We start from the raw sequence: 27,368 nt of genomic DNA on the forward strand, positions 1-27,368 counted from the left end.
GAGTAGGAGGGTGCCTGCGGGCCGTGGAGCTCCTGGACTCCGCGTCTGCTCTCGGAACTCGCTTTTTGCGCCCAGTGAATGTGAGCCAGGCGTACGTGTAGACGACAGACGGGTGTTGTATAGCCATGTCACATGTGTGTGTTGCGTGGAGTACACATCCTTGTGTAGACGTGTGAAACGTGTGCAGTGTGGTGTGCAGATGTCGGGATTCACAGAATATAGGGCTCCTCATTCCAAGAGCGCCCGCCCTTCGGGATGATACCGTCAGACCTCCCTCAGCCTTCGCCGTGACTGTCACAGCCACCTGACCCGGAGTTGGCGCGTGCGCGACTCCGCCCTAGGCTCCTCCCACCTCGCGATTGAAGCCCCGCCTTCTCCCCGCCCTCGCCACACTTTACGGCCTGGCACGCCAGTTTTGCTGCAGACGCTCCTGCTGCCGCCCCTGTCCCTGCCGCCGCGGCTCCTGCCCGGTGAGGTGAGGTGAGGTGTGGAGTTGGGTTGGTGGCGCCGGGGACCCGGGAGGCGGTGGAGAGCAGGGCCGCCGCGGGCCGGCGTGGGCGGCAGGTCAGCCGCCGCTTTGTCTCCTCAGCTCCGGTCCTGTCTGCGCTGCCGCAGGGAGGCCGCCCCTGCCCGGCGAGCCGAACCAATGCTGGATCTGGAGGTGGTGCCCGAGCGCTCTCTGGGGAATGAGCAATGGGAATTCACGCTTGGTGAGTGTGGGGTCCTTCCTCAGGACCCTGTCGCTGGTCCCTTCTTGCCTCCCGGCCCTTCCCACCTCTGGTCTCTGCCCCTTCCTCCCCTGCGCCCGCGGCTCCTCGGCTGTTTGGGCTCCAGGCACTAGATACCCGCTCCGACCGGCCCGACCCGCCGGTCTGTAGCTTGGCTGGGCCCTGACGCCCTCGCCTCAGGCCTCAGCAGGGCCCCTTCCGGGGCAGTAGTACGGTAATAATAATAACAACAATGGCTGACACGCCCCAAACACTTATTCAAGGCCAGGCTGTGCTCTCTCGGGCGTAATTATCTCAAGTATGCCTCCTTGGGTCTGAGGGTCGGTGCTGTTATTATTATTTTTCCCATTTTACAGACTAAAAAGCTGCGAAGTGGCTGACACCCTTAGACGCCACAATTGTCTGTCTCCCTCTGCTTTTCTGGACTGTGGGTTGCCTCTTCGGAAGGGGAACTCCAGGCTCCGATCCCATAATCAGGTGTTGGGGATCTGGTCAAGAGAGTTGAAGAAGAGTTTGTGTGTGTGAAAGGAACTTCTGACTTGTTTCCTTCTCGTTTTTAATATGGTCGATGTGTGGCGTAATCCTAAACCCAGACCTTGACTGAGAGAGTTAATAGAATGATATAGGAGTTGGGGAAGCATTTAATTTGTAGAAAATGCAATTTAGTTTTTTTTATTATTATTTTGGCCCAGTTTTCCCAATCCCCAACATCACTACCTTTATGTGTACAAGTATTTACCTTCAGTAACCCCAGTGCATGTTTACTTCGATGTTCCAGCACTAGGAAAAAGGGGTGGGAAGCAGGTGTTAGTGCTGTTTGTGCAAACCTGAACTTCTGTCGCACTAATTTGGGCTCCTGGACAGAGTCACCCGCTCTATTGGGCTATAGTTTATCCTTGAATCTGGAAGATTCACGTCTTATGGAGAAAGGGTAGGTGAGAAACCACAGAACAGATTGCTGGTAAGGCCCTGCTGGTGCTCAGTGTCTACAGGAGCTGAGTTACAAGCCTCTTCTGGGTTGTACAAGCCAGTTTTATCTAGAGGTGTTAGCTAGTTTCTTTCATAACTTACACCACTCCTGCAGAGTTTTTCCTAAAATTTAGGTGGTATGAAACACTCCAGCCTCTTGTGAAGAACCAAGAGCTTGATTGGGAGGCTAGTGATATCTATGCCTTCAAATCCATTCAACATGCTGATGCTGTTTGGCTTCTAGTTAGGAAAGAACCCCTACCGACAGCTTCTACTCACACCAGGACTTCACAGGGCACAGGGAGAACCACAACCATAGCTTCAAAGTGTGCTTGATGGTGCGACTAGGCTGTGGATCGCTTTGCTACAGAGTCTCTTGGTGATTAGGATGTGTAGTGATTAGGATGTCAGTTGAGACCAGGATTTCCAAAAAACTGGGTGGGAGAGCAAGGCTGCTTCTGTCAACAGTTGTTTTGATACCTTAACCCCCACCCTTAACTTTGCCAGTTTCCAGGAACCAAGGGTTTGGCTGATTCTTTCAAACTGTCTAAATAGCAACCAAAAACAGTGAAAAGAACATTTCTGTACATTGGGCCCAGAATTGAGCTTTGAGGGAAAGCTCACAGAGGAGGCCTGAGCCTTGATGCTTCCTTTGTGGGTCTTAAAAATCCACATTTTTAAGTGTTGTCTGCCTGAATGGTGGTCATTAAACTTCCCTTAAGCTTAAGAAAAAAGTTTTTTTTTTCCTGTCTCTTGGTCTTCTCCCCAGCCCTGAAACACATCTAAACTGCAATTGGTTCTGACAGGTAGTGATAGATCTGAGTGGATTTGTGCTTTAGAATTACATTCCTAGGCTAGAAAACCAGGCAGTGCTTAACTAAAGTTACCACAGCCCTGTAAGGTAGTGTCCACTTGCCAGATGAGGAACAGGCTCAGAAAGGTAGAGATGATAAAAAGTAGCTGAACAGAGATTTCCTGCTCCCCACTGCTATTCTCCCCTTGTGAGGATGGGCTCAGCTTTGTCTCCAGGTTTCTTTTTGGAGTCTGTGCAAATGCAGATGTATCTAGCCCTTGCCATCGTCTGCCTGGCATCAGAATGGGGAGCTGCATCCAGCTACTTGGCTGCCTTCCTGGCCTTTGTGTAATGTTGGGAGATTAGAGAAATGCCAACAACACAGGGACAGGAAAACCTAGGCCAAGAGGAACCTCTGAGTATGCCACTGATGGCTTGACCAGCAGTGGAGTAAAGTAAAGGCAGTGTAAACTTGAAATGTTTTCATTGAGACTTGTGGATTGCATTCGTGTGGAGGCATGTCTCTGAGTTTATTTTTGAAATTAATCTTGAGAATGCCTGAAGAGGGTAGATTGAAAGAGTCACTGGAGAATAGCCTTCTCTGAGATTACCTTGTTCCAGAGAGACTGAAGGCTCACTCTGTTGAAGGCAGCATGTACTTCTGAGGACTCTCAGAACTTTTGCAAACTTTGAAAATTGAATAAGAAATGCTCTTATGCCCTGAAGAGCTTAGTCTAGTGGGAGGGAAGGATTATAGAAAGAGTTCACTTTATTATAATGAAGTAGAGGTTGTATAGGGTGCTATGGAAGGGGGGAAGGGAGTTGGCCTGACCTGGGGGTTCAGGGAAGGCTTCCTATCAACTTATAGGAGCCTGTACCATTCCTGGAGCCAGTGAGCACAAGGAAGGCATTATCAGAAGTCTACTGCCAGATTGCTCATCTACACTGTCTCCATAGACATAAGTCTTCCAGTCAAGTTGAAAACAAAACAATGGGAAAGATAGATAGTGTGTGTAGGGAACTATAAGCAATTTGGTACTATAATTAGAACATGATGTATTCTGGTGGAAGAAAAAAAGAGGTTCCCCAGATTCCTAATTCTCTTTGGTAGTAGCTGCCTGAGATACTGTCAAAGAGTCTCAGGGTTCAGTGGAAAAGAGGATATCTATTAGTACAGTGTGTTGTGGGCATGGGCTTAGGAAGAAAGTTTGGAGACTAGATTTGGATAGGGAAGGAGGAGGAATCTAGAGATTTGTGGCTTGAGTGACTGGGTAATGTTAGACACATTGAGACCCAGAATACAGAGGAGAAGCCAGCTTGAAGAGAAGATGAAAAAGTCGCTTTTAATCTGTCAGCTTTTTATTTACCTTTAGATATATACAGAAAACAGATTGAAAAGTGAGTCAAACTAGGTAGTTGGTTGAATGAATGAATGAAGGATGGACAGAAGGAAATATTGCCCATCATAGAGACCTGGAAAAGTTAGAGGAACAGCAGGAGAGAGTAGTGTTGGTAGAGACAGGATGAGAGTTCTCTGAGGGGGAGGTTGGTCACTAGGGTCTATGGTACAGGACCTACATGTTCTACCTAATTGCTTTGTTTCACTCATTCAGAGCTCAACAGATGTATATAGGATCACCTATTGTGCCGGGCACAGTGATTGAGCGCTGGGGAATACAGCAGTGAGTAAGACAGACAATATCTCTATCCTCAAGGAGGCACAGGGGAGACTCTAACAGATAAGTAAATGGAATGGAAGGCTTCATTAAATAAGGCAGTCAGGGAAGTATGGTGTGAGCAAGACGGGAAGAATGAGAAGGGACCAGCATTGGGAAGAACATTCCGGCACTGTCAAGAGCTAGTACAAAGGCCTGAGGTGGGAAAGAGCTTGACATGTACTAGGGACAAAGGGAGGCATGGTGAACAGTGGAAAGCAAGGTGGAGGTGGACAAGGTCCAGAATATTCAGGGCCTTTAGGTGATGGCATGTTTTTTGGTTTTATCCGCCTGTAATGGGAAGCCATTCGAGGGTTGTAAGCAGGCAAATGATGAGCTCTGTAAGATATAGGATTTGTACAGTTTATAAGGCTGACCATATACTCCACATTCTCTCTGGGGTTGAGTAACTCTTGTTAGAGCTGGGACAGTGCTCCGGTTTGTTTGTATGGTTGGTTCTCTTCCTTTACCAGCAGCTGTATGAGGACAGGTCATCGTGGCTGGTTTTTTTCCTCCAGGTGGTTTCTCTTCAGATGACTCAGGAACTGAAGATTCCAGGACCAAGAATTTGATGTGGCTAGGTAGAAAAGAACCCTCCCTCGAGAAACTGGTTTGTGCCACATGGGTCAAAGAAGCCATGTGGCCCTTTCTCAGCACCTACCCAAGCTTATCCGTCTTCTCCACATGGATATTTGCCCATTCCTTCTGGAGGAGACAGCATAGATACTCCTCCATTTCAGGAATAGCACAGCTGAGGGATGTGTCCAACTTGTTCATATTCTCAACAAACACTTAAGCCTCTACTGTGTGCCAGGCCCTATGCTATAGAAGGCTGAAAAGTACCGTATTTAAGGTCTGGTTCCCTCCCTTTCTTCAGACTGTAGAATGGATCTTCCAATGAAGGCAGGAGTAGATCAGTGTTTATTTTTTTTATTTTTTTTCTGTGAGGCAGATCCGCCCTGAGCTAACATCCATGCCAATCCTCCTCTTTTTTTTTCGCTGAGGAAGACCGGCCCTGAGCTAACGTCTATTGCCAATCCTCCTCCTTTGTTTCCCTTTTTCTCCCCAAAGCCCCAGTAGATAGTTGTACGTCATAGTTGCACATCCTTCTAGTTGCTGTATGTGGGACTGTGCCTCAGCATCGCCAGACAAGTGGTGCTTTGGTGCGCGCCCGGGATCCGCGAACCCAGGCCACCAGTAGCTTAACCGCTAAGCCACGGGGCCGGCCCCCGGATCATTGTTTAAATGTAGGTGGACCACATGTTTTTAACTTTCTAATTCTTTGTGTGTACACTCTTTTCTGCATATCTCTCCTTGAATCAGAGGTAAACTGATCTTGAATGTGAGCTGCTGTGCTGCCCTGAGGTCATATGGTAGTCCCTTTTCCTCCCTTTTTCTTATTACCTACCCAATAATCCTTCAGTCCCACTGAATAAATATTTATTCAACTGCCACTATGTGGTCGGTCCTGTGCTGGGTGCTGGGGATCCAGAAAATGGTGAATAACACAGATAACCCTGTCCTTGTGTTCATGAAGCTGTGAGTCTGTTTTTGGATTGTCTGGGACTTTGTTTTGAATTGTGTCTCTAAGTTTCTTCTTGTTTGAAATATAATGGACTCTGAAAACATACTTTTTGGTGTTCCCTGTGAGTCCTTGGAATCTTTGAGATGTCATTGGGATTTGGGTTTCTTAAACTGGGGGCATATATAAATTTGTTTATAATGGGCCATGAGTTCAAAAATCAAGTGTTAAGATTTAGAGGATGTTTGTGGGTTATTAGTAAGGATTAGTGAAATCCTTAGTAAAATAAGTTGATTCTGGTAAATGTGTGATTTCTAACTTTTTAAATGAGCCCTTCAAGTCATGTGCTCCTGCAAACTCTCGTGAGGTGAGGAGCAGATGCCAGAAAGGAAGAGAGGAAGGAACCTGCCCAGGTTATATGTAATCCATGGCAGAGAGTACCAGAACCTTGGTCTCTGGAGTCATGCAGTCAGTACTTTTCTCACTGTGTTCTTTTGTTCATGCTGGCTTTACCTTCTCCAAGCCCTTTGCCTGCTTGGGATCAGCACAGAAGTCCCCATTTCCAGGAAACCTTTTTGTTTATTCACTCTCTGCCCTTATATAATCCAGCTGTTCCCTTAGTGCTTGCTGCTATTATTCTAGTTCTTACTGCTTACTGAACTTTTATTTACTCGTGTGTCTGTAGACCTTTGTGGCACCCACTCCCACCCCAGGCTTTACTGCAGGGACTAATGCCTAGTACAGTGATAGATGTCAGTAAATGGATAGCCCAAGTAAGCACACAGGTATCTTTGCTTTGTTTCAGGAATGCCTTTGGCTCAGACAGTAGCCATTCTTCAGAAACACTGTCGCATCATCAAAAATGTCCAGGTTCTCTACAGTGAACAGGTGAGTGGTAGCTGATTTGTTTACCGAAATAGCATCCCTAATCAATGAGTTACCTCCAGAGGTTGATGCTTTGGGAGAGGCTGACTGGCAGAGATTGCTGGGTCAGTGTTTGAATGGGAGAATCTCTAGCACTAGTCAGTTACCAAGTACATTTTCTTTGATTCTGAAACTTTTGATCTTGATAATCTAGTGCTGTCAGGCTTCAAAGAGCAGTAATAACTGAACTTGTTTTTTGATTGTGTTTGACTTATCTACTGGCCCTTAGACAGGGACTTTTCAGTGAGAGGTCACCTCAGGGACTGTCTGGTCTTCTAGGGTGCTTGCCTTCCACCTTTGTGTTTAAAATAGTCTTTTCTGCTTTGGTTTGTGTTCAGGATTGTTGCAGATTTCTAGCCAGCAGAGTATTCCAGACTTGAAAAGAAGCAGGTATAGCTCATTCCTTTAGTGATAATCACCTCATATATGGAGATTGCAAAATATTGGCTCCAAATTAATGGACATATTTTACTCTTTTTTATCTGATTTATGGTGGTCTCTATTAAATGTTGGTCATTTGTGCCAGGAATTAACCCCCTTACTGTAATGTTGCGTATACTTACAAAGACCTTTTCAGTCTCCAGAAAGAGTATATTTTAGGTTAGCACCAGAGAAGGACTTTCTGAATGTCAGGATTTTTTGTATTTGGTTTTATAGGTCAAGTTAGCGACTTTTTTTTTTTTTTTGCAGGGAAGGAGTCTCCCTAAGCTAACATCTGTTGCCAATCTTCCTCTTTTTTGTTTTGTTTTTTTCCTCCCCACAGCCCCAGCGCATGGTCGTATATCCTAGTTGTAAGTCCTTCTATGTGAGCTGCCTCCACAGCATGGCAACTGACAGATGGGTGGTGTGGTTCTGCGCCTGGGAAACGAACCCGGGCCGCCAAAGCGGTGAGAGTGCCGAACTTGAACCACTAGGCTGTCAGAGCTGGCTTGAGGCTATTTTTTATAGGCCTTATCTCTCTAAAAATGCAATCTCCCTTCTACTGAATTTTCTGAAACCTGTGATTCTTCTATGACACAGACCATGTGCTGCCATGTGGAGCAACTTTTATGATGCCCTATGTGTCGCAAACCTCAGGAAATAGTTTTGAGCCTACACAGGCTACAGGATGTCCTCAGTAGCTTTTCTGAGACCCTTAAAGTACTGATTGGATGATTTTTGTTCCATTTGTTCCAATTAGTTTCAGATCGTAAATCAGATGACAGCTTATTTTTGACATAAAGAATGTTGTGGATTAGAGATGGGTGAAGTTTCTGTGAGGCTTCCCACTTCAGCTTAGTGTCAGAGTTGAGCCTGCTGCCTATACCCAGACATTAGATTCTGCACTGCTGTAGCCTTCTGCCAGCCTAGTGAGGATCCCTGTGTGAGGGATCCTTCTGAGACAGGGAATGCTTAATCTCCAAGCAAGTGCTTGGATATTCTTAAGTGGCGCCTACCACAGAACAAGGGACTTGTAAGAGTGGGCAGGAGTTTCTTGAGCCACAGTGCCAGACTGGTTTCTCCTTTATAAAGTGAAGGATGGTGGCTTTTCCTCTATGTTGTGCTCAGATTGTCCCGAACCTAATCTGACTTTCAGTGTTAGACCGTGGGGGAATTACTCATGACAAGTAGCAGCCATCAAAACAAGGATAATGGGCTGGCTTCTAGAGCTTACAGCCACCTACACATTGAGTTAAATCAGATTTGGGCAACCCAAGATTAGATACATTTGAAAATAATGCTTTAAACTTTCTTAACCAATTTTTTTAAATGAAGTCTGTTTCTTATATCACTACTTTTTTTTTCTGTCGTTCCAGTCTTTGGGTACAAATAGTAGTTTTAGCATTAAGCTAATTTCCCCTGATATCTTCTAAGCAACTGGAATCAGTTGGAAAACATGGGTTTTTGAATCCAGACCATGGTTCAGATCCTTGCTCTTCCCGTTTCCTAGTCATGCAACTTGTGGCAAGTTAATAACCAGTCTGGTTCTCCTCCTGTAAAATGGATATAGTTTCCTTAGAATAATCTTTTGGTGAGGATCAAGAGGAGATGGTCTCTCAGAGGTCTGATATGGTGCTTCTTAAATATGGATCCTGTCCTCTTCTGCCCTCCTTCTCTTCCTTTCCCATTTGTTTCCTTGCTTCCCATCAAGTGCAGAGAAGAGTTTGGCCCCATTAAACATTTCAGAAATATCTTCTTGTGTCTAGCAAATCACACCTTGGAAATTAAATGTGCATATCAATTAGGTCTCGTCTTTCTTAGAGGGAAAAGATGTTAATGACTAGTAGCAGACAGCTTCACTGAACTGTTTCATATGGAGGGTTACATAGTGCTGAATAACTGGAAGGACCTGCTTAAACACCACATAGTACATGTGTATTTTGGTTCTGGAGATGTAAAGTACTAATAAAACATTGATTGTGGGAATGACTTTCTCACTTTTGAAAATTGCTTAGTTATGTCCTGAATTGTGACAATGCCAGGAAAAAAAAGACCAGATCTTGGGAGAGTGTTAAGAAAATTCATATCCTCCTGCATTCCTCCTCCAAGCAAGCATCTTGAAAGATGCTAAAATTTTGCTTTATCCTGCTTACCACCATAGAATAGCTATCTCAGAAATGGAACTGTGTGTTCTGGGTTGAGAATAAGTGACCTAAGGTCAGGGTTCATTATTCTCTTATCTTGCTTGAGACCTAGTGGTTTTAGACATTCGTACAGATATACTGCAAAATTCTAACATTCTTTCTTCTAGTGTTTGCTAGGCATGATGGTGCCACATGGGCCTGCTACCTTGTGAAGATCAATGAAGTGGAGGAGAGTAGACAGTCTGAGCTAATCCCAGAATGTTCTTTGGAGAGAATTTTTCCAGTCAGGCCCACACTGGCAGTGGCAACTGGCCTTCCAGCTCATGTCTCTATCTCTGACAGCCACACTTTTATCATTCAGTCTTTCTACCTTGAGAAGCTCTATAAAGAAACTTCTCTAAAACCCTTTTGAGAGCTGTGTGCCAGTTTCAAGAAGGGGCAGGGTTTTGGGTGGTAGTGTTTTTCTTCTACTACTAGGCTATGGAGAGTCTTGAGACGTAGAGTCGTTGAATTGATTGCCTTGGAGCAGAAGCAGGCAGGTGGGGCAGACACCAGGAAAGGTTCCATGTGACACCAGGAAAGAATGCTGTATGTTGAATGCTGTGCTTGGTGTTTTCTGATGTGCTATCTCTGTCCTCACAAGAACCCTGGAGGGCAGGGATGATGATATTGCCATGAAGAAACTAGAGCTCAGAGAAGTTTTGAGAGTCACTTAAACGGTCACCAGCTCACCAGGACTCAAGGCCAGCTCTGTCCACTGTTCTGTGCTGCTATTCCCGCCTCCTACCCCGCCAGGACTCAGAAGGGGGAAATTTAGAAATATGACTCCTTAGATCTTAGACTTGGGCTTTTCAGAAAGAAGCACATGTGATGTGGGATGGTAGGGGGAGGGAAGGAAGGAGTAAGAGTGTCATCTCATACATAATCAGATCACAAGGTACTTCTTTGTCCTGGAAAATGGCCTAAAACAGTCAAAGAATGTGTTTCCTATGGATAGTGTAAACAGCCTGGGAGTGAATGGACATAGGTTCAGCTAACATGCATTGGACGTTACCTGCTGAGTTTGGATCTTGGCAAGGCCTTTTCACATGGCCTGTATTCCTCATTGGCTGCTCTGTTGGTTTGACAGCAGTAAACCCATGCTCCAGATGTGGACCCTGGACCATCAGAGGAAAATGGCCTATATATTCACATAATTTCGGCCCATTCCCCAGGTATTATTACTCAAAGCCTGGAAGAGAGAGGCTCTTTTCAGCCAATATTATGAATCAGCAGCTATGGGCCAGAAGTAGAGGACACTGCATTCATGCAGTAGTTTGTTTCTGGCTTCTAAACTTTGTCAGTTGGGGGAGGGAGGGGCTGTCTGTGCTTAGATATTTCCTATGCATTGCATTTATATTGTAAGGTTTTCAGTAGCTGCTTGTGAGTAAATTAGTTGTTCAGAATGTGTTTTATTTTCATTTATCTTTTGTAGTCTCCTCTAAGCCATGACCTCATCCTTAACCTGACTCAGGACGGGATCAAACTACTGTTTGATGCTTTCAATCAGAGACTTAAGGTAACTATAAATGACAACTAAAGTTTCATGTCAGGCTGATTAATATGTGCTATTGTGAGATATTTCCAAAACTCAAAAGTGGGAGTAGACTTCTGTGGTTCAGAGACCACCATGACATACGGGACTGAAGCTGTGCCTGTTCCCCTAAAAAGAGGGAAGCTGAGAGTAGCGTGGGGTGGTTGGAAAGAGGCTAGGAAGGACTCCAGTCCCAGGCTCCAGAGGTGAAGGAGAAAGAGTGTTGAGATTTGGGGAACATGGTATGAGGAGGGGGCTTTTATGTTGAGTAGGAAAACAAGTGAGGAGCTAAGTATTTGGCATAGATTATCCTGAGTTTTAAAAAGTTATTAAGCATGGGGCTGACCTGCAGAATAGGAACAAAAGAGTTTAGTCAGGTTTATGTATCTTATTGTTTTACTTCATTCTTGGAACAAATAATATGACTTGGAAGATGAAAAATGGAACTGTTCTTCCTAAAATGCTGGGGCTTGGGGCTTAACACCACCAACAATGAGTTGACTCGTTAACCCCTTTCAGAAAATATAAACAAACAACTTGCTGGTGTGTAAGGTTGTCTTAATTGGTGTTCAAGTACAATTTACTAACACCTGTTTCAGTCCAGGATGTTTTTAATACACTATTTACAAATTCGTGGGCTTCACAGGTTAGTCATGTGACACCAGACTCATGCCTCAGAGTCACAAGGCTGAATGTGGCCCTGGGCAGTGGCACGCCATAGTCATCCTCCCAGTTAAGTTATGGAGTTGCCTTTCCAAAAGACTTGGGTACTTTCTAGTTCTCGTCATTTTATCACAAGTGAGCTGCTAAGGAGACAAGACAGAACATGGAAAAAGAATTTGTACGTGGAATGAGAATTCCTCGTTTATGATGGTTTTTCAAAAAGTAGAGTGTGATGTGAACATTCTTCACAACTTCCTGGCCTCTCCTTGTGGACTCAGTCATCCTCTCTTCACTGACCAGAAGTTCCATACTGGGAAATGATAGAGAATGGTCTTCAAATGTGGCTTCATCACAAATCTGGGGAAAATTAATCTGGAAACACCTTTACAAAGAGTCATTTGTCTTTGACTTGGTAAATCCACTTTAGGAAACATAACCCAAAAAGATTATGGGGAGGGTAATGTTGCCAGATATTTATAGCAGGGCTTTTCATAGTAATGAAAAGCTGAAAGTAACCTAAATGGACAACAAAAAGGGCTGGCTAGGCAGCCCATCATAAAATCACAGCATGGTGAGGACAGTATCACATATTTAGTGAGCACTTGGTACATGTTAGGCACGTGGCCAGGAGTTTCCCTGCATTTCCTGATTTAATCCTAATAAGCTGTGAGCGGTACTGTTTACCAATGAGACAGTGGAGGGACAGAAGGTAAGTGGTTTGCTTGACACCAAGCTTTTAACCCTATATTACCAGTGTGTGGTTACTGGCCACTAGGAATAGAAATGGCTTAGATTCTGTTGATGAGTTTGGGAAGTAAACGTGATAAAAGCTGAAGAAAGTAGTGTGAACACACCATGCAGAACTAAGGAAAGGAGGTAAAATAGAACCTTCTCTCTGCCTTCTGTCAGGTCCCTCTGAAGAAGCAGGGGCTGGGGCCCTGGTTGAGCCTCTGGAAATTGAGGAGGCAGTCCCTCCCTGGTGCCCTTGGTTGGCACTAGGTCTGACCTGATCCCTCTGCCTGGCCCTCCATCCAAGGGCTTCAGAATCTACCTCTCCCTGATGCTATCTCCTATAGTTTCCCCATCCCCTCACTCTCTGTCTGTGAGAGAGCCCTGTGGCATGAGGTTTCACAAGTCACAACCTTTACAGCCGCCTTTCTTTTCCTTTCCTATCTTGACTGCTGCTGTGTCTCCTTTGGGGAAATCAAGGCCTTTTCTAGCTCAGAGGGTGGAAAATCATGGACTTTAGACTTCCCCAGCTGCTTATCCCTGTGGCCTAGCAAGCTCCATGGGCCAAAATCTACTTGTTAATTCTTCTAGTGACATAAAGGACACCAAGGTGGTCAGCGCTCTGGGTCCCTTGCCCCAAGTGGTGCCCTACAGCACTTGATTAACTCTGGTCCAGTGTTGTCCCATTGGGCAGGCAGGTTGAAGCACCTGTAAGTGTTGGTCTGGGCTTTTGGCAGGTGGGTGACAGTGACATAGGGACATCCTGGAGGCCTGCACCCACAGGGTGAGTGGTGGGAAGCCCTTAGGGGATGATTGGCCAGCCATAGAGGTAGCAATCAGGGAGGCAGAATGCTTACCCCTGCTATAGAAGCAGGGCTTCTGGCTGAAGGTTGAGACCCTCTGCTAGCATGGGGCCCTGGCCTGGGTGAAATGACATACCGGTTTGGCATGATACACTGCCATGCCCAGGCTTTCTGAAGGGGACACTAAGTGTCTTATGAATCACAGCTATTCCCCTGCCCTTCCTTGCATGACCTCTCTTGGCATCTCTTTTCATTCTTTCGAGCTTCATATTGCCCTTAGCTAGCTTCATACCAGGCAGACTCACCACATGTTGAGTACCTACCCTGTGCAAACTAATGAGCCAGACCTCAAGGGGCTTAACTTAGTGGGACCGGTGAATAGCATCCACAAGCAGTGTGGGAAAGGGTTGATTGAAGTGCTATGATGGCACAGCAGAGGGAGCAATTCTTAGCAGCAGGTGGGATCAGAATAGCTGCATTATAGTTAAGAGGTGCCCGACTTGTGGTTCAGTGTTATGATCTCTAAATAAAGTTAGGGACAAGGTCTGGCCAAGACTGCACTGCCTATTATGTCTCAGTTTCTGTGGCAATGCCAGATACTCCTGCACCAAGTGCTCCACAGCCCCTTCCAGGATGAGGAGCACATTGTCAAGGCAAACAAACATTGAACCAGCTCCGCTTGTGCCTCTACATTGAAGGCCAGATCTCCCAGCTGGAGTATGGTAGATGGTGCTCCACACCCCAGCCGCTATGCTGCTGGCTGCCAAGCCCCTGACACCCTTGGCACAGAGGACTTCATGGTGCTCATTACTTGGCACCACTAGTGGCTAAGTGTTCAGTGCCTTTTTCTTTGTCTCTGCCTTGAGTTCTTGGCATTTTGTTCTAGGCTGAACCCATTGAAACTTCACAAGGGTCCTGAGGTTCTCCAGGTTTAACCAGATGCCCTTCATTAGGGATATATCTGAATATTGTCACACTTGTCCTAAGCTAATGTAATATGTCTTGTTTTCCAGCAGGATAGACCTCCTCTTCCATCTTTTTGTTTTGTAAACCACAGTAGTTTGAAGCTGTTTTTGAAAGTGACTTTATTTGGGTTTTTGTAAGGCGGCAAAGTATGAAATAGAAGGAAAGGGGCTCACTATCCAAGGTTGCAGCCTTAACAAGCTGTGTGAATTTGTTTCTGTGGAGGATTTCACTGTCCCATAGGGTGGTATGTGCAGTCTTCTATATGACCCAGCAGTAGATTAGGTATAAGAACCTGGGCCCAGAACATACATGGACATCTGTTGAACAATCCACTGGAAGAGGGGGAAGGAGAGGTTATACCATGTGTGTGGTATGGGTTTTTCCTCCAAATTAAAAAATGGAGAACAAAAGGTAATGTGCAGTGCTTCAGAAGGAGAATTTTGGCTAGTGATAGATTTGTTTTTTTCTTCACTATTCTATGTCTTTTTAGTTAATCTTTTTCAACTACAGAGCATTAACAACTCTTAAACATTTGATTTTTTCTTTTTAGGTGATTGAAGTATATGACTTGACTAAAGTAAAGTTAAAATATTGGTAAGTTTTCTTCCCTGCCTGGTATATGTCACAGGCCACGCACAAAGGGATTTCATCTATTGCCCTCGTTATATTAGTAAAGGATTCCTATCTGCAGCAGTTCTAGGATTACAGCTTGGTGCCGTGATTTCCTCAGGCAGCCTCCAAACTTGCTTAGTTTTCTGGGGAAGAGAAGGAAACCTCATTAAGAACATGCTGTGTGTAAAACACTTCACATATATGTCAACTTAATTTAATCCTCGTGGCAAAGCAAGACCTCAGCTCAGAGTTGATGTGACTGTCTCCTGGGTCACAGCTGCCCTTCCCTGTACAACCTCTTTTGACACCTCTCTGTGTTTTCCTGAGCAGCGGAAGTGGGACAAACCGGATAGGTCTGACTCCAAACTTATGCTGAAGAGAATACCAAAGAGACTACTATTTGGGGGCCAAAATCTGCTTTTTTAGAATGAAAATGGGAATGGCCTGAATGATTCACAAATATTTGAGCCCCCATTATGGCAAGGTGCTTTGCTAGCATCTAGAATACCCCGTTCAGTAAGCTTTCTTAAGAAGCTTCCCTTTCCCTTTGCAAGGGCATGAAAGGGCCCAGTTTCTGGGGCTGGCTCAGGCAGCATTTGCTGATAGAGGAGTGGGTAAAGCGCATGTGTAATAGCACTGGCCTCTGCAGATTCCAGTTATCTTTTAGTCTTTTTGGGGCCTTCATACCTCAAGGTCTGGCTTCTCTTTACCCTCTTAAGAGTGAGTGATGGGTAAGAGCGTGGAGTCTAGAAGCAGGCTGCCCTGGGTTTGAGTGTGGCTTCGTCATTTTATTACCTCTGTGACCTTGGGCAAGTCACTTAACCTCTTTGAGTTTGTTTTCTCATCAGAAAAATGTAATGTAATGTAGCTGCTGGGTTAGGAAGATTATGTGAGATAATGCTGGTAAAGCACATAGACAGTTCCTGGTTAAAAAGGAAGTGTTCCATAAATGATACTAATTTTTTAAAAAATTGTTCCTAACCTTTAAGCATTCTCCTTAAAGTTATGAATGCCTTATCTTTATGCTCATCAGCTGAAATCACGAACCCCTCTTTACTCCCAAGCCCACCCCCCAGGTTTTTTTTCTTTGCATGGGATCCATCCCTCCCCCACCCCCCTACCCATTTATCCAATCCATGAGTATTGGCTCTTCTTGTTAAGAAAACAAGCTGCCTTGCTTGGCTACACTCTTCTCTCAAGATGTTTATCCCTTTTAAAGAAAGTTCCTTTTTTTTTTTTGGGTGGGAGATCAGCCCTGAGCTAACATCATGCTAATCCTCCTCTTTTTGCTGAGGAAGACCGCCTCTGAGCTAACATCCATTGCCAATCCTCCTTCTTTTTTTCTTCCCCAAAGCCCCAGTAGATAGTTGTACGTCATAGTTGCACATCCTTCTAGTTTCTGTATGTGGGACACGGCCTCAGCATGGCCGGAGAAGCGGTGCGTCGGTACACGCCCAGCATCCGAACCCGGGCCGCCAGTAGCGGAGCGCGTGCACGTAACCTCTAAGCCACCAGGCCAGCCCTAAAGAAAGTTCCTTTTCAAGGCAAAGTACTAGTAGGCATCAGAGGAAAACACATTAACACTGTCTATTCCTATGGCCACTCTTTATCCAAGTCCGAATGCCATGGGACTGAGAACAGATTTATTTCCTTCTGAACTGTGCTTCATGGCCACAAATATCTTAGGAGGCCCTAGAGGATCAATTCTGTATATTAGCCTCAGGAGAATTGACTTGTTCTGACTTCATTAATTGTCCTTATTTAAAAGTTCTTTAATTAAACTTTTATTTTGATGTAATTGTAGACTCACCTCCCTGTGTTTTAAGAATAACTCTTCTAGCCACCATCTCCCGTGATCTGTGAGCCCATCCTGTGAAGCCTATTTTTAAAAAGTATCTTTGTTTTTCAGTGGAGTACATTTTAACTCTCAGGCCATAGCTCCCACCATTGAGCAGATTGACCAGTCTTTTGGTGCAACCCATCCTGGAGGTAAGCCAAGTTCATCTGATTCATCTGGTCATCTGTGGCAGCCCAGTGTGATAAACCTGGCACGTGGTGCCATCCCAGCCCCAACCCTCTGAAGCCAGGTTCCTATAGGATTTGGGGATTGATAATTGGGTTTAAACGAAAGCTCCTCCCCCTTGTTTTTAGCCTAGTTCAGAAATGAGATACAAGAAAGCTGTTGCCAGTCATTACTCCCTGCTAGGCTGGTTTGTGTTCACAACTTCTGATACCATTCAACCATGTCAATTTCTTCTCCCCACTCCCACAGTGTATAACTCCGCTGAGCAGCTCTTCCACCTCAACTTCAGAGGACTGTCTTTCTCTTTTCAGTTAGACTCGTGGATCGAGGCTCCCAAGTATGAGGTTAGCCCTTCCCTCCCCCTGGTATTTGTTGCCCAGTGCCCAGGTGATATGGGTCAGCAGACAGCATCATTAGGGGAGGCTGGATAGGTACTCTTTCTTTGTTTTCCTCATCTCTGAGGTCTTCAGGGGCCAAGGAGGATAGAGTGGGTAGGGTTGACAGGAAGAACAAAGCCCAAGCTGGCATTCCCAGGAAGAAGGGCACTTCCTATTGGAGATCAAGCTCACTTTTCAGAGATCCAGTTGTGCCTTGCTTTAAAACTCCAGATCACTGTGGTTTTTCTCAATGGCCTAGAATTCAAGAGAGTTCATCCTGGATTTTCAGTTATTTATTGCTTTTAGCAAAATGTTTCATTCATCCTTAGGCAACAGCATCCCTAGGGTTATGAAGTGATAGCTTTTCTTAAGGTTTACATCTTATTAAAGGAAGCATTCCTGCGTTTTCTCCCTGATGAAGAAAATAAAACCTAAGTAAAATTAAAGAGGAACTTGTGTGGTCGGGGTGAGTTTATTGACCAAGAGCCAAGTTTGGCTGTGTGCAGTGATCTGGCCAGTTCTCGAAGACCATGAGTGCTGGGGAAATGCCAGAACCTGAGTCACAAGGCCTGCAGTGTGCTCTTAGTAAAACTTTTGTCCTGTGTTTGCAGCCCAATTTTGCCCATGGTCTAGCTTCTCTCCAGATACCCCATGGAGCGACTGTGAAACGAATGTACATCTACAGTGGAAACAGCCTACAGGACACCAAGTATGTATCTGGAGCATGACCTTCATGCTAAGGCCATGGGGGCTCCCTGGGAGGGAGGGCAAAGCCTCTGCTCATTTTGTGCCTGCCCCCAGGGCTCCTGGGATGCCCCTGAGCTGTTTCCTGGGCAATGTATATGCTGAGAGTGTAGATGTTCTTCGAGATGGAACTGGACCCTCAGGTTTACGACTTCGCCTACTTGCTGCAGGTCAGTTACTGGCTTTGGGGTGGTGGATTCCCCATTACATCCATGTTGAGACAGTCTGAGATCCCATGTGCTTAGAGAGAGTTGTTAGAAGACAAATGATGCTGATGTTTATTGCTAAGGCTTTTATTTAAATTTGTGAAGGGGACAAGGCATGGTTTTATCAGTAGCAAATCTTAATAAATGGCAGTAGCACTGCTTCCCCTGGTGTGTACATAAGCCTTCTGTGTGTTTATTTAGCTTTGCGGTAGTTCCCAGGCTATTTCCTGGAGATGTATCTTGTGGGCTGCAGTGTTGTCTGTTCTCCCCTTTTCCACCCTTTATGCCCAGTTCTCAGAGTAGGCTGACAGGAGGGACATGTTGGATTGTGGTTTGGCCACACCCTGCTGAGTTTTGCTGACTGTGAACAAAGAGTACTGCCTTCAGTAGCTGGTCTCTCCAGGATCCATGCCTCATTTTGTGATTTTCTCCTGCCTGGCCAATCTCAGCTACTTTGGACCTTGGATCATGTTTAGTAGTACAGGGGTCTCCAGTGTGGAATTTGCCTCCATAAAGACGGCCTGGGAGCCAACATAGGGGCTATGCCTTCATGGAGCTTATAGTCTAGCCAGTGTTTGTTCATGAATTGAGGTTTTGCTTCAGTCGCTGGGGCATTGGTTCTTTTTTCTTTTTTTTTTTTTTGGTGAGGAGATCAGCCCTGTGCTAACATCTGCCAACCCTCCTCTTTTTGTTGCTGAGGAAGAATGGCGCTGGACTAACATCCATGCCCATCTTCCTCCACTTTGTATGGGATGCCGCCACAGCATGGCTTGCCAAGCGGTGCGTCAGTGGGCGCCCGGGATCCGAACTGGCGAACCCCGGGCCACTGCAGCGAGGCGCGCGCACTTAACCGCTTGCGCCACCAGGCCGGCCCCGGGGCATTGGTTCTTAACTGTTAAGATCTGATATATAAACTGTGAACTCACTCCCCTGAACAATTAGACAGTTCACAAGCTCCAGGTTAGAAATTTCTTAAAATGTGGTTTTTCTAGCCAAGGCAGAACACCAGCTACTTAAAGGAGTGTTGCACTTGAGCTACAATTTTTGAGAGAATTGAGACGTGGCAGCAAAGTCAAGTGATTTAGGGTCTGTTTTCTCAGGAGGATCGCTTGAAACAGCAGGGTCGTCAAGGATGGTGCAGTTACCCCAGGTGACAGCAGGAGGAGCCTGTTGGGGGTGGAGGTCTCAGCCAATTCTGACTGCCTCCCTGTACAGCACACTCCTAGCAGTCACATCTCACTGCTTACAGGGCCAGTGGGGAAAACACTTTGTGAAGTCAGGGCCTCACTGAGTTATTGTCCAATCCAGTACTCATCACGAGTTTCCTTTGTCCTTTGGCAAGCAGAAGGGTAGATTGTCTCAGCAGATCCATTTCTCACATCTGTTTCTTTTTTTTTTTTTGTGTGTGTGTGTGTGTGTGAGGAAGATCAGCCCTGAGCTAACATCCATGCCGAGGAAGACCGGCCGTGAGCTAACATCTATTGCTAATCCTCTTCCTTATTTTCCCTTTTTCTCCCCAAAGCCCCAGTAGATAGTTGTATGTCAGAGTTGCACATCCTTCTTGTTGCTGTATGTGGGACGCCACCTCAGCATGGCTGGACAAGCAGTGCGTCAGTGCGCGCCCGGGATCCGAATCCGGGCCGCCAGTAGTGGAGCGCACGTACTTAACCACTAAGCCATGGGGCCAGCCCCTCACATCTGTTTCTTTATGGAGTATGGCTACAGATGCTTTTAACACAGAAAGTCAGTTCAGCTGTCTTGGTCCTCACAATAATTTATAGGAATCAGAAACTAAAATAGTCTCTTAAAACTAAAGGTAATTTGGGGCCAGCCCAGTGGCATAGTGGTTAAGTTCGCGTGCTCTGCTTCGGTGGTTCGGGCTTCGCAGATTTGGATCCTGGGCACAGACCTATGCACCACTTATCAAGCCAGGCTGTGGCAGGCATTCCACATATAAAGTACAGGAAGATGGGCATGGATGTTAGCCCAGGGCCAATCTTCCTCAGCAAAAAGAGGTGGATTGGCAACAGATGTTAGCTTAGGGCTAATCTTCTTCACCAAAAACAACTAAATGTAATTTTACCTGGGTATGCTTCTGGTAGAGTGAGACAAGAGAAGACTCACCTGTGAAGGGTGCCTTCCCTGTAGTTCTGGCTGGACATTCACAGATATCTGGTACCTGGAGACTTAGGGAACACAGTCCAGCTTGACAGAACTTTTGGTGGGTCACCCAGGCTTGCCTAAGCTACAGGATTTATAGACAGAGGTTAATGTGGACTATGCTTTTCCCAGGACCTAGTTAATTTAAACACAGCCTTTATTTGGTACTCAGTGTATATGTGCTGTGACCGATGACTCTTGGGTTAGCTGGAGAACTCAGTACCTAGTTATTTCAGATTTTGGATCCCTGAAGTTTTCTGTATATGACAAATAGATTGTTATACATGAACAAGCTTTATCAACTGTAAAGCCCTGTGCAGAGTAAGGTGGTGGTGGTGGCTATCACAGTACCAGGAATTGCAGTCCTCCTTGGATTCTTGGCTTCCTTTTTTATTTTGGGCAAAACACTTTGTCTTCTCATCTACCGAATGGGGAAAGTTTTACTCTTGGTGTGTCTATTGCTATTCCACAACCACTTGAATTATGAGTTTCTCGTGCCTGGCCAATCTCAGCTACTTTGGACTTGGGTGTCTGTGTGTGTTTAACTGGAACCATTTCTTAAACATGTTAGACAAAATCAGGGCTTAAGGATTCTTCCCAAAGAAGGAACTTGACAAATCAGGGGTTTTTTATTCTCCCACTTTCCTGGTTTGTCTCTTTTGAGTTAGTGGGTCTGTCAGGTGTTGGTAGAATTAGGGAGTGAGTTAATGGGTGCTTTACTCTTGGCTCTTTGATAGAGTGATCTTTAGATCCAGTCTCTGGTTGGCGGTTACCATTGAGAAGTACCTCTTAACATAAATCCTTGTATCTTTTCAGGACCTGGAAAGTGGCAAGAGGTAATAGCACTCCATTATATACTTCCATAGCACCTATGCTGCTGTTTATTGTGCCACAGTTGTGTGATGATCTGATTGGGATCTTCACACCATAAGTTCCACTGTGGGCAGAGACTGCCCCTGTTTTGCTCACCGTTGTTTCCTCAACATCTAGCAAAGTGTCATAGCCCATGGTAGTCAATAAGTAAATATTTGGTGAGTGAGTGAATGAAGTTTCCAGAGCTCCTTATCACTTTTGTGGGATTGAGTCTTTGGCATTATTTTGAGTAGATAGTCATCTCTTGTAGCATCTGAAGCGCTGGTGACGTGGTATTTCTGCTTCCATGAAGCCAGTGGCCTCTCTGGAGCCACCAGGGCCCTGGGCTACAGGGTCTCAGGCCCTGACTGGGAACCTGGTGACCTTTCCCTTGTTCTCTCCAGGTTGTGGACCCGGCGTGTTAGCAGATGCCAAGATGCGAGTATTTGAACGTTCAGTGTATTTTGGTGATTCCTGCCAAGATGTTCTTAGCATGCTTGGCTCTCCACACAAGGTCTTCTATAAGTCAGAAGACAAGGTAGGGGAAATGTGTTTATAAAATGAATAGGTAGTCTCTTCATTTTTTTTTTTAATCAACATTATCTTAATAGTGAGTAAATAGAAACTTTGCTGTTTTCCCATAGAACCTGTTGTATTAAAGCTGATGGAGAAGTGAATTGAAAGTTCTTTTCTGACCCCTGTTAGTCAGATTGGCCTGCCTTTCCTTGAAGATTAGGGCCCAGTCTGTAGTCAGCCAAAGGTGGGTGGGTTGTTCGGCACCAACAGCTGGGACTCCCACACTCTTGCTTACCCAACAGCTTAATGTTATACAGGAAACACTTTTGCAGACTTGCATTTAATATAGGAACTGTATTAAGGGGTTGGATTTTAATTTGTTATTTTTTTCCCCAACAGATGAAAATTCATTCTCCTTCCCCTCATAAGCAAGTTCCATCTAAGTGCAATGACTACTTTTTTAACTATTTCACTCTTGGAGTGGTAAGTTGTGATTCCTTAGAGAAGCATTCCATTTCTGTGGGAGTGGGCAGTGTACCTAGGCACACCTGTGTGTACCATGCAGCTGTAACCATGCGTGGCAGCAGGGTGCCTAGCCCCAGCTGGCTTTGCCAAGTGTTGTTTTGCATTAGTGCCCCAAAGTAGACCTTTCCTGCCACCAAGATTGCAGAGAAACATTGGGTTCCCTGGTATGTCTTGACTTCTTTTCTGAGGGAAACATGCTCTACAGGTGGAGGCTATGGGAATCATTCAGGTTCAGATGTTTTGGGAACCGCCCTTTTGTAGAGCATAGGACTGTCTTCTAGAGTCACGGAACAGGGAGACTAAAAAGACTCAAAGACAGTGGGAGTATGCTTATGTATTTTTAGGGATCACGCTAGGAGCATTGCTGCAGCCCTATGCTCTGGACCTAGGGTACTGAATGGAGCTGGTGGCCACCATCAGTGTTGACAGTCTAGGTGATAAGATGAGATGTGGGTGTGAGAAATGATTATGTAAACACTGCACCAGCAGGATACATCTCAGAGGGCAGGATTCGCCTGGACCTTGGGTCTTCTAACCTTTGAGCTTTCTAGGGCCCGAGATCCTGAGGCAGCAAAGAAAGGGTAGATTCCACAGGGAAAAAGAGACCGGGTCTGCCTATGTGGAAAAGACCAAAAAGGAGCCAGGAGTAGTGGAGGACTGGCAGTGGGATCATAAACTCTTGAGGGTAGGGTGGTGGCAGGAGGGAATGGCACTATTGTAAGCTGGACCTCTTTGGAGTTGAGGGCCAGTGATGATTAGTAGCAGGGAAGATGGAGTGAACCGACTGGCCCGAATCGGACTTAGTGTAGCTGTTGGTGGAGGGGTGGAGTCAGGGGTAACCCTGGGGTCACAGGCCTGAAGAGTTGGCAGTGTGTGAAGCAGGGAAAGGAGTGGCAGCTAGGAGGAAGTGTTCAATAGGCAGCATCAAATCCAGATCTGAGTCGTGGCAAGAAGCTGGAACTTCAGTTCCAGGGATTGCTGACTCCCACAGAGAGGGCCTAATGGAAGCCAGAAGGGTCTGGCAGGTCATGGCATTCAGAATAGCCAGGTGCCTTGAGACCCTTGAGAGTCAAGTGGCCCCTGAATTTTCTTGGTAGCCTTTAAGCCAAAATCTGTGCTCAGTTAGATTTTTTATCAGGTGCTTATTGTCAGGAAAGATCTCATTGACGTGTTTGAGTTCCCAAGCAGTGGAAGCTGTAGCCTCCTGTGCCTGGGAGGCCTGCTGATACAAGATTTGGAATAGGGGGGCCTATAGGTGGTTAGGTCGTCCCCCCTCACTGAAAATGTCCAGTTAAAGCTGCTTGGCCTCAGCCATCCCCTTTTCTGCTGTTTGGGAGAAAGCTGTCGCCTGCTGGCATCCCCACTGTGGAGTGGATGTCTCCGAATTGGACATGCCCTTGGTAAGGTCCCTGCCCTGCCTCAGTAACTTTTCCCTACTTGGGCATCCTTGTTTTCTATCCTAGGACATTCTCTTTGACGCGAACACACACAAAGTGAAGAAGTTTGTCCTACACACCAATTACCCTGGGCATTATAATTTTAACATGTGAGTATACGTACCTGCCCCTCCGAGAAGTGAGCTTTGGGCTGAAAATCCCCAGAAAAGAGAGCCTGTGGCTTTGGATGTTCACTAATTTGCCTCCACCTAAATTCTTGCTGTTTCCTGGGAAGCGAACATTTCCTGACTGACTGTTCTGTTTCTGGTATACCGTCCAATACCTTGCATCTCTCCATTTGTACCCATTTTACAAATAGGGAAATAGGTTCAGAAAGCTTGGTGTCTTATCCAAAGTGATAGGGTCTTCAGACTCCAGAGCCATGCTCTTTTCTGTTTGACTCCAGTGCCTAAATCTGGCCTCCCCCAGTAAATGCTTTGGGCAGGTGTGCTTGATTCTCTTTTTCCTCGGGTGCAGAGTTGAGTTGTGGGAGTGGTCAGACCTCCCCGGGGGCCCAGCATTTACCCATCTGCCTTTTCTCTCTAGTTACCACCGCTGTGAGTTCAAGATCCCACTAGCCATAAAGAAAGGTGAGTAGTGAATGTCCTCAGGGTAAAGAAAGGGTTTTGGAGTCAGTCTCTCACAATGGGAAGAGACAGTGATCCAAGCAGAGAGGATAGTAGTGGTTGGGTTTATAGAACCTTTGCCCACCTGCTTCTGCCTATAGCCTCAGCTCCTCTGGATTGGGCTCATTGTTCTGGGGACTGCGTTGGTCTTGGTCTGTAGTCTCCTGGAGGCCTTCAGGGTCTTCTCCTGTGACCATGGGATTGTTGTTCTCTGGAGGGCAGTAGTTTCCTACCTACAGATGCTCATCTGGGTGCTCCCAGCCCAGCTTTGTGACTGCTGTCCACTGCTGGCTAGTGTAGCTCACACCTGACTGACCTCCTTTTAACCCTCCAATCTCTTCCATTCAGGAACTCTAAAACAGCCTGTCTGTCCTCCCTCCATACTCCAACCCCAGTGCAAAGGGTGGCCAAGTCTGGATTCTGCCAAGGGCTGGGTCACAGGTGGTCTGAGCCATCTACCTAAGCAGGTGTAGAACTGGATCCAGGCTGGGCCAGCTACCAACCACCTCATGTTCTCTTTTCAGAAAATGCAGATGGTCAGACAGAAACATGCACGACCTACAGCAAGGTGAGCTCTTATTTTCCCACTGATGCAGCCCAAAAATGAGGTGGGCATGAACCTGCCAGTAGTCTGGGGCCTCTGTCCTCTGAGCCAGTCATTGGTCACAGGTGTGGTCAGGTCCTTGCTAACCCCTTGCTGCCCCATCTTGTAGTGGGACAACATCCAGGAGCTCCTGGGACACCCTGTGGAGAAACCTGTTGTCCTGCACAGGTGAGTGGGAGGTTGCTGTCTCTGACCACCCCATCCTGCTCCTCATAGCCCAGAAGGCCCAGGGAAGCCTAGCAGTGAGTATGGCTTAGAAATGACAGAAGTTTCTGGTGTTGCCACAAACATATTTCCTGTCCCTACTCTGCGCATTAGGACTGGGCCACCTGTTCTGCATGTTTACCTGCACCAGACAGTTTGCCCCCTGGGGATAGCTCCCCTCTTCCCCACCTACCTTTAGGTGTGGGGGCCTTTTCACCCCTAGGTATTCAGAAAGGGAGGCAGTTTTGACTGGCTGTCCTGGGCTTTTTTTCCCCCATCAAAGCCGCTACCGGCTGTCATCCACAGTGCAGTACCTGGTTGCTATGCTGCCTGAGGCTCCCTTTCCCTCCTGACTTTTCACCACCCCAGTCCAATTGCATAACTTGCTGTGCCCTGTTTTACTGCGTACTATTCAAAGCTTGAGTAAGGCTTATCACTACCCGTGGGACCTTAAGGGGCTGTGTGGGAAACAGACACTCATAGCCACGAGAGACCACTGGCCAGTAGCCCCCATCCCAAAAGGGACTGGATGCCCTGCCTGGCCGTGGCCTATGTCTGCCCCTCTAATTCTGGCTTCTCTGGCCTCAGGTCCTCCTCCCCAAACAACACCAACCCATTTGGCTCCACATTCTGCTTTGGTCTTCAGCGGATGATCTTTGAGGTAAGCCCTGGGGGTTGAGGGGCTAGTGGTCATGGCAGGGACAGGCAGGTGATTGAAAGAGATTGGGGCAGGCTTAAAGGCCCTGCTGGATAAGTTAATCCTTCCCCAGCAACCCTGTCTGCTGAGAACCTGGCCTACTCACATTTTACAGTGAAGGTTACATCTGAAAACATGAGTATAGTACAAAAGGGAATCACAGGGCAAGTGGGGCTCAGCCTGGGGGTGTTGGGGGCCTTTGAATGCCATGTGAATGAATGTGCTGTCGGTGAGTGGCTATAGAGGCCCCACCAGCTTGGGAGAAGAATGGGCTTGCCACTGTTTTCCCTTCTGCACGCCATACCTCCAGCAGGCCCCCAGCAGTTCCAGAAGGACTAGACAAATGGGTGTGGTGAAGTTTATATATCCCATGAGGAACAGGCAGACACTAGGGCAGAGATGACCCCTAGCATGAGTTGGGGGATGTTGAGGCATCAGCCCAGCCCTGTGTGCAGGTATGTTGCACACACAACTTCCAACCCCCATGCACGAGAGCTGCCTCAAGTCCCTTTTCTGCAGTCACAGCCCTGGTACTGATCCTACTGGTGGTTTTTGTGGGTCTGATTGCCTGCTCTGCCTACATCCCTTCTACTCCTCTCCCTTGACTCACTGTCCTCCTCTCACACCAGGTCATGCAGAATAACCACATTGCCTCAGTGACCCTGTATGGCCCCCCCAAGCCTGGTGCCCACCTGAGAACTGCAGAGCTCCCCTAGGGACATCACCACCCATGCCCCTCTGCCTGTGGAACTGTGCATCGCATCCTGCTCAGCGGGCCTCCATGTGCCACCCTGTGGGTTTTCTTGGACACCTTGCCAGTGTTGAAGGGCTGTTGTGGTGTTCAGAGGTGGGGCTCAGGCTGGGTGCTCTGCCATGGGCTGAGAGGCCCAGATAGTCTTCTGTCCATCCTCAGCCTGCTGATGCCAACAGGGAACACAGACTGCAAAGAGAAGCACAAACTCTGAGCCTTGATACCTGGACCCAGGAGCTCTCGACTAACATGTAAGGAGGCAGAGTTCTGTCTCTCCTGTCCCACACACATTGGGAAAACTTGGGACTCTTTCTGTGGCTGAGGACACAGGCACCCAGGATGAGGACAAGGTCCTGCCTTTGTCCCAGCATTGCCACGTGACCCTCAAGGCAAGCAGGTAGCATGTCCGTAGTACTTGGTTGTGACTTTTGCACTACATCCACTTTAGTTACTTGATGAGCTGGCTGAGGCCAAGGTGGCCCACCTGCCCTTCCCTGTTCCTTTCTTGCATGTGCTCCCTGCCAGGCCCAGTAGGCACACCCAACTGGTTGAAACACAGCGTTCTACCATCCAGGTGCATGCCAGGCCTGGTTCCCAACCCTCTTGGAGCCAGCCTTCAAGGTCACCTATGCCCCGCTCTGCCCCAACCTGGCTAGCAGGGCTGCATGTTTCCATCCTGTTTGCCTCTTTTATTTAATGCCAAAGTATTAGCCAAAGACATCTTCCTCATTTTGTTGTGTTTCAGCATTCTGTTCTGCACTGTGGGCTGACTCCCCTGCCCCAACCCTGGGCAGTGTCCCCTGGTCATGCCCATTCATGGTTCAAGGCCTCGGGGGGCTCAAGGAGGGCTGGGCTGCTCAGTCTCCTCATGGGTCTTGCTAAGGAAAGTAGCATATGTGCTTTAAAAATATTAATCCTTTTGAAAAGAATTGAGAAGAGAAATGCGTAATTTTATCCCATTTTTAATATTTTGGTCTAGCAACTTGTGATACATAGATGACAATTTTGTGAGTTTTTCAAATGTGTGTACAGATTTTTGTAAATACGATTCTTTTGTAATTAACTCATGTACAGCCTCATCCTGTA

General features: G+C 46.6%; 1 protein-coding gene across 5 annotated transcripts; it reads left to right on the forward strand.

The window, feature by feature from the left end:
- Positions 1-27,349, forward strand: PHAF1 (phagosome assembly factor 1). 5 transcript variants are annotated; one of them, XM_058527987.1, is made up of 17 exons: positions 1-475; positions 590-710; positions 6,533-6,615; positions 10,690-10,773; positions 14,500-14,543; positions 16,471-16,550; positions 16,834-16,928; positions 17,573-17,670; positions 17,763-17,875; positions 21,328-21,461; positions 21,839-21,922; positions 23,428-23,510; positions 23,947-23,990; positions 24,551-24,594; positions 24,740-24,798; positions 25,423-25,495; positions 26,161-27,349. In XM_058527987.1, the coding sequence occupies exons 2-17, from the start codon at positions 647-649 to the stop codon at positions 26,245-26,247; spliced, it is 1,269 nt and encodes a 422-aa protein (XP_058383970.1). In that variant the 5' UTR covers positions 1-475; positions 590-646; the 3' UTR covers positions 26,248-27,349. The 5 variants fall into 5 exon arrangements, with proteins under 5 accessions (XP_058383970.1, XP_058383971.1, XP_058383972.1 ...); XM_058527988.1 differs by having other exon boundaries at positions 466-480; XM_058527986.1 differs by lacking the exon at positions 1-475 and having other exon boundaries at positions 519-710.
- The last annotated feature ends 19 nt before the right edge of the window (positions 27,350-27,368 follow it).

This window comes from Diceros bicornis, chromosome 32, assembly GCF_020826845.1.
Source record: "Diceros bicornis minor isolate mBicDic1 chromosome 32, mDicBic1.mat.cur, whole genome shotgun sequence".
NCBI classification, from domain to species: Eukaryota; Metazoa; Chordata; class Mammalia; order Perissodactyla; family Rhinocerotidae; genus Diceros; species Diceros bicornis.

Bases quoted from the DNA above. Each gene is read 5' to 3' on its own strand.
- PHAF1 (XM_058527987.1), top strand. From the start codon at position 647: ATGCTGGATCTGGAGGTGGTGCCCGAGCGCTCTCTGGGGAATGAGCAA. The intron at 16,551-16,833 runs GTAAGCCAAGTT...CCACTCCCACAG, and splicing joins TGGTGCAACCCATCCTGGAG to TGTATAACTCCGCTGAGCAG. The intron at 23,511-23,946 runs GTGAGTATACGT...TTTTCTCTCTAG, and splicing joins GGGCATTATAATTTTAACAT to TTACCACCGCTGTGAGTTCA.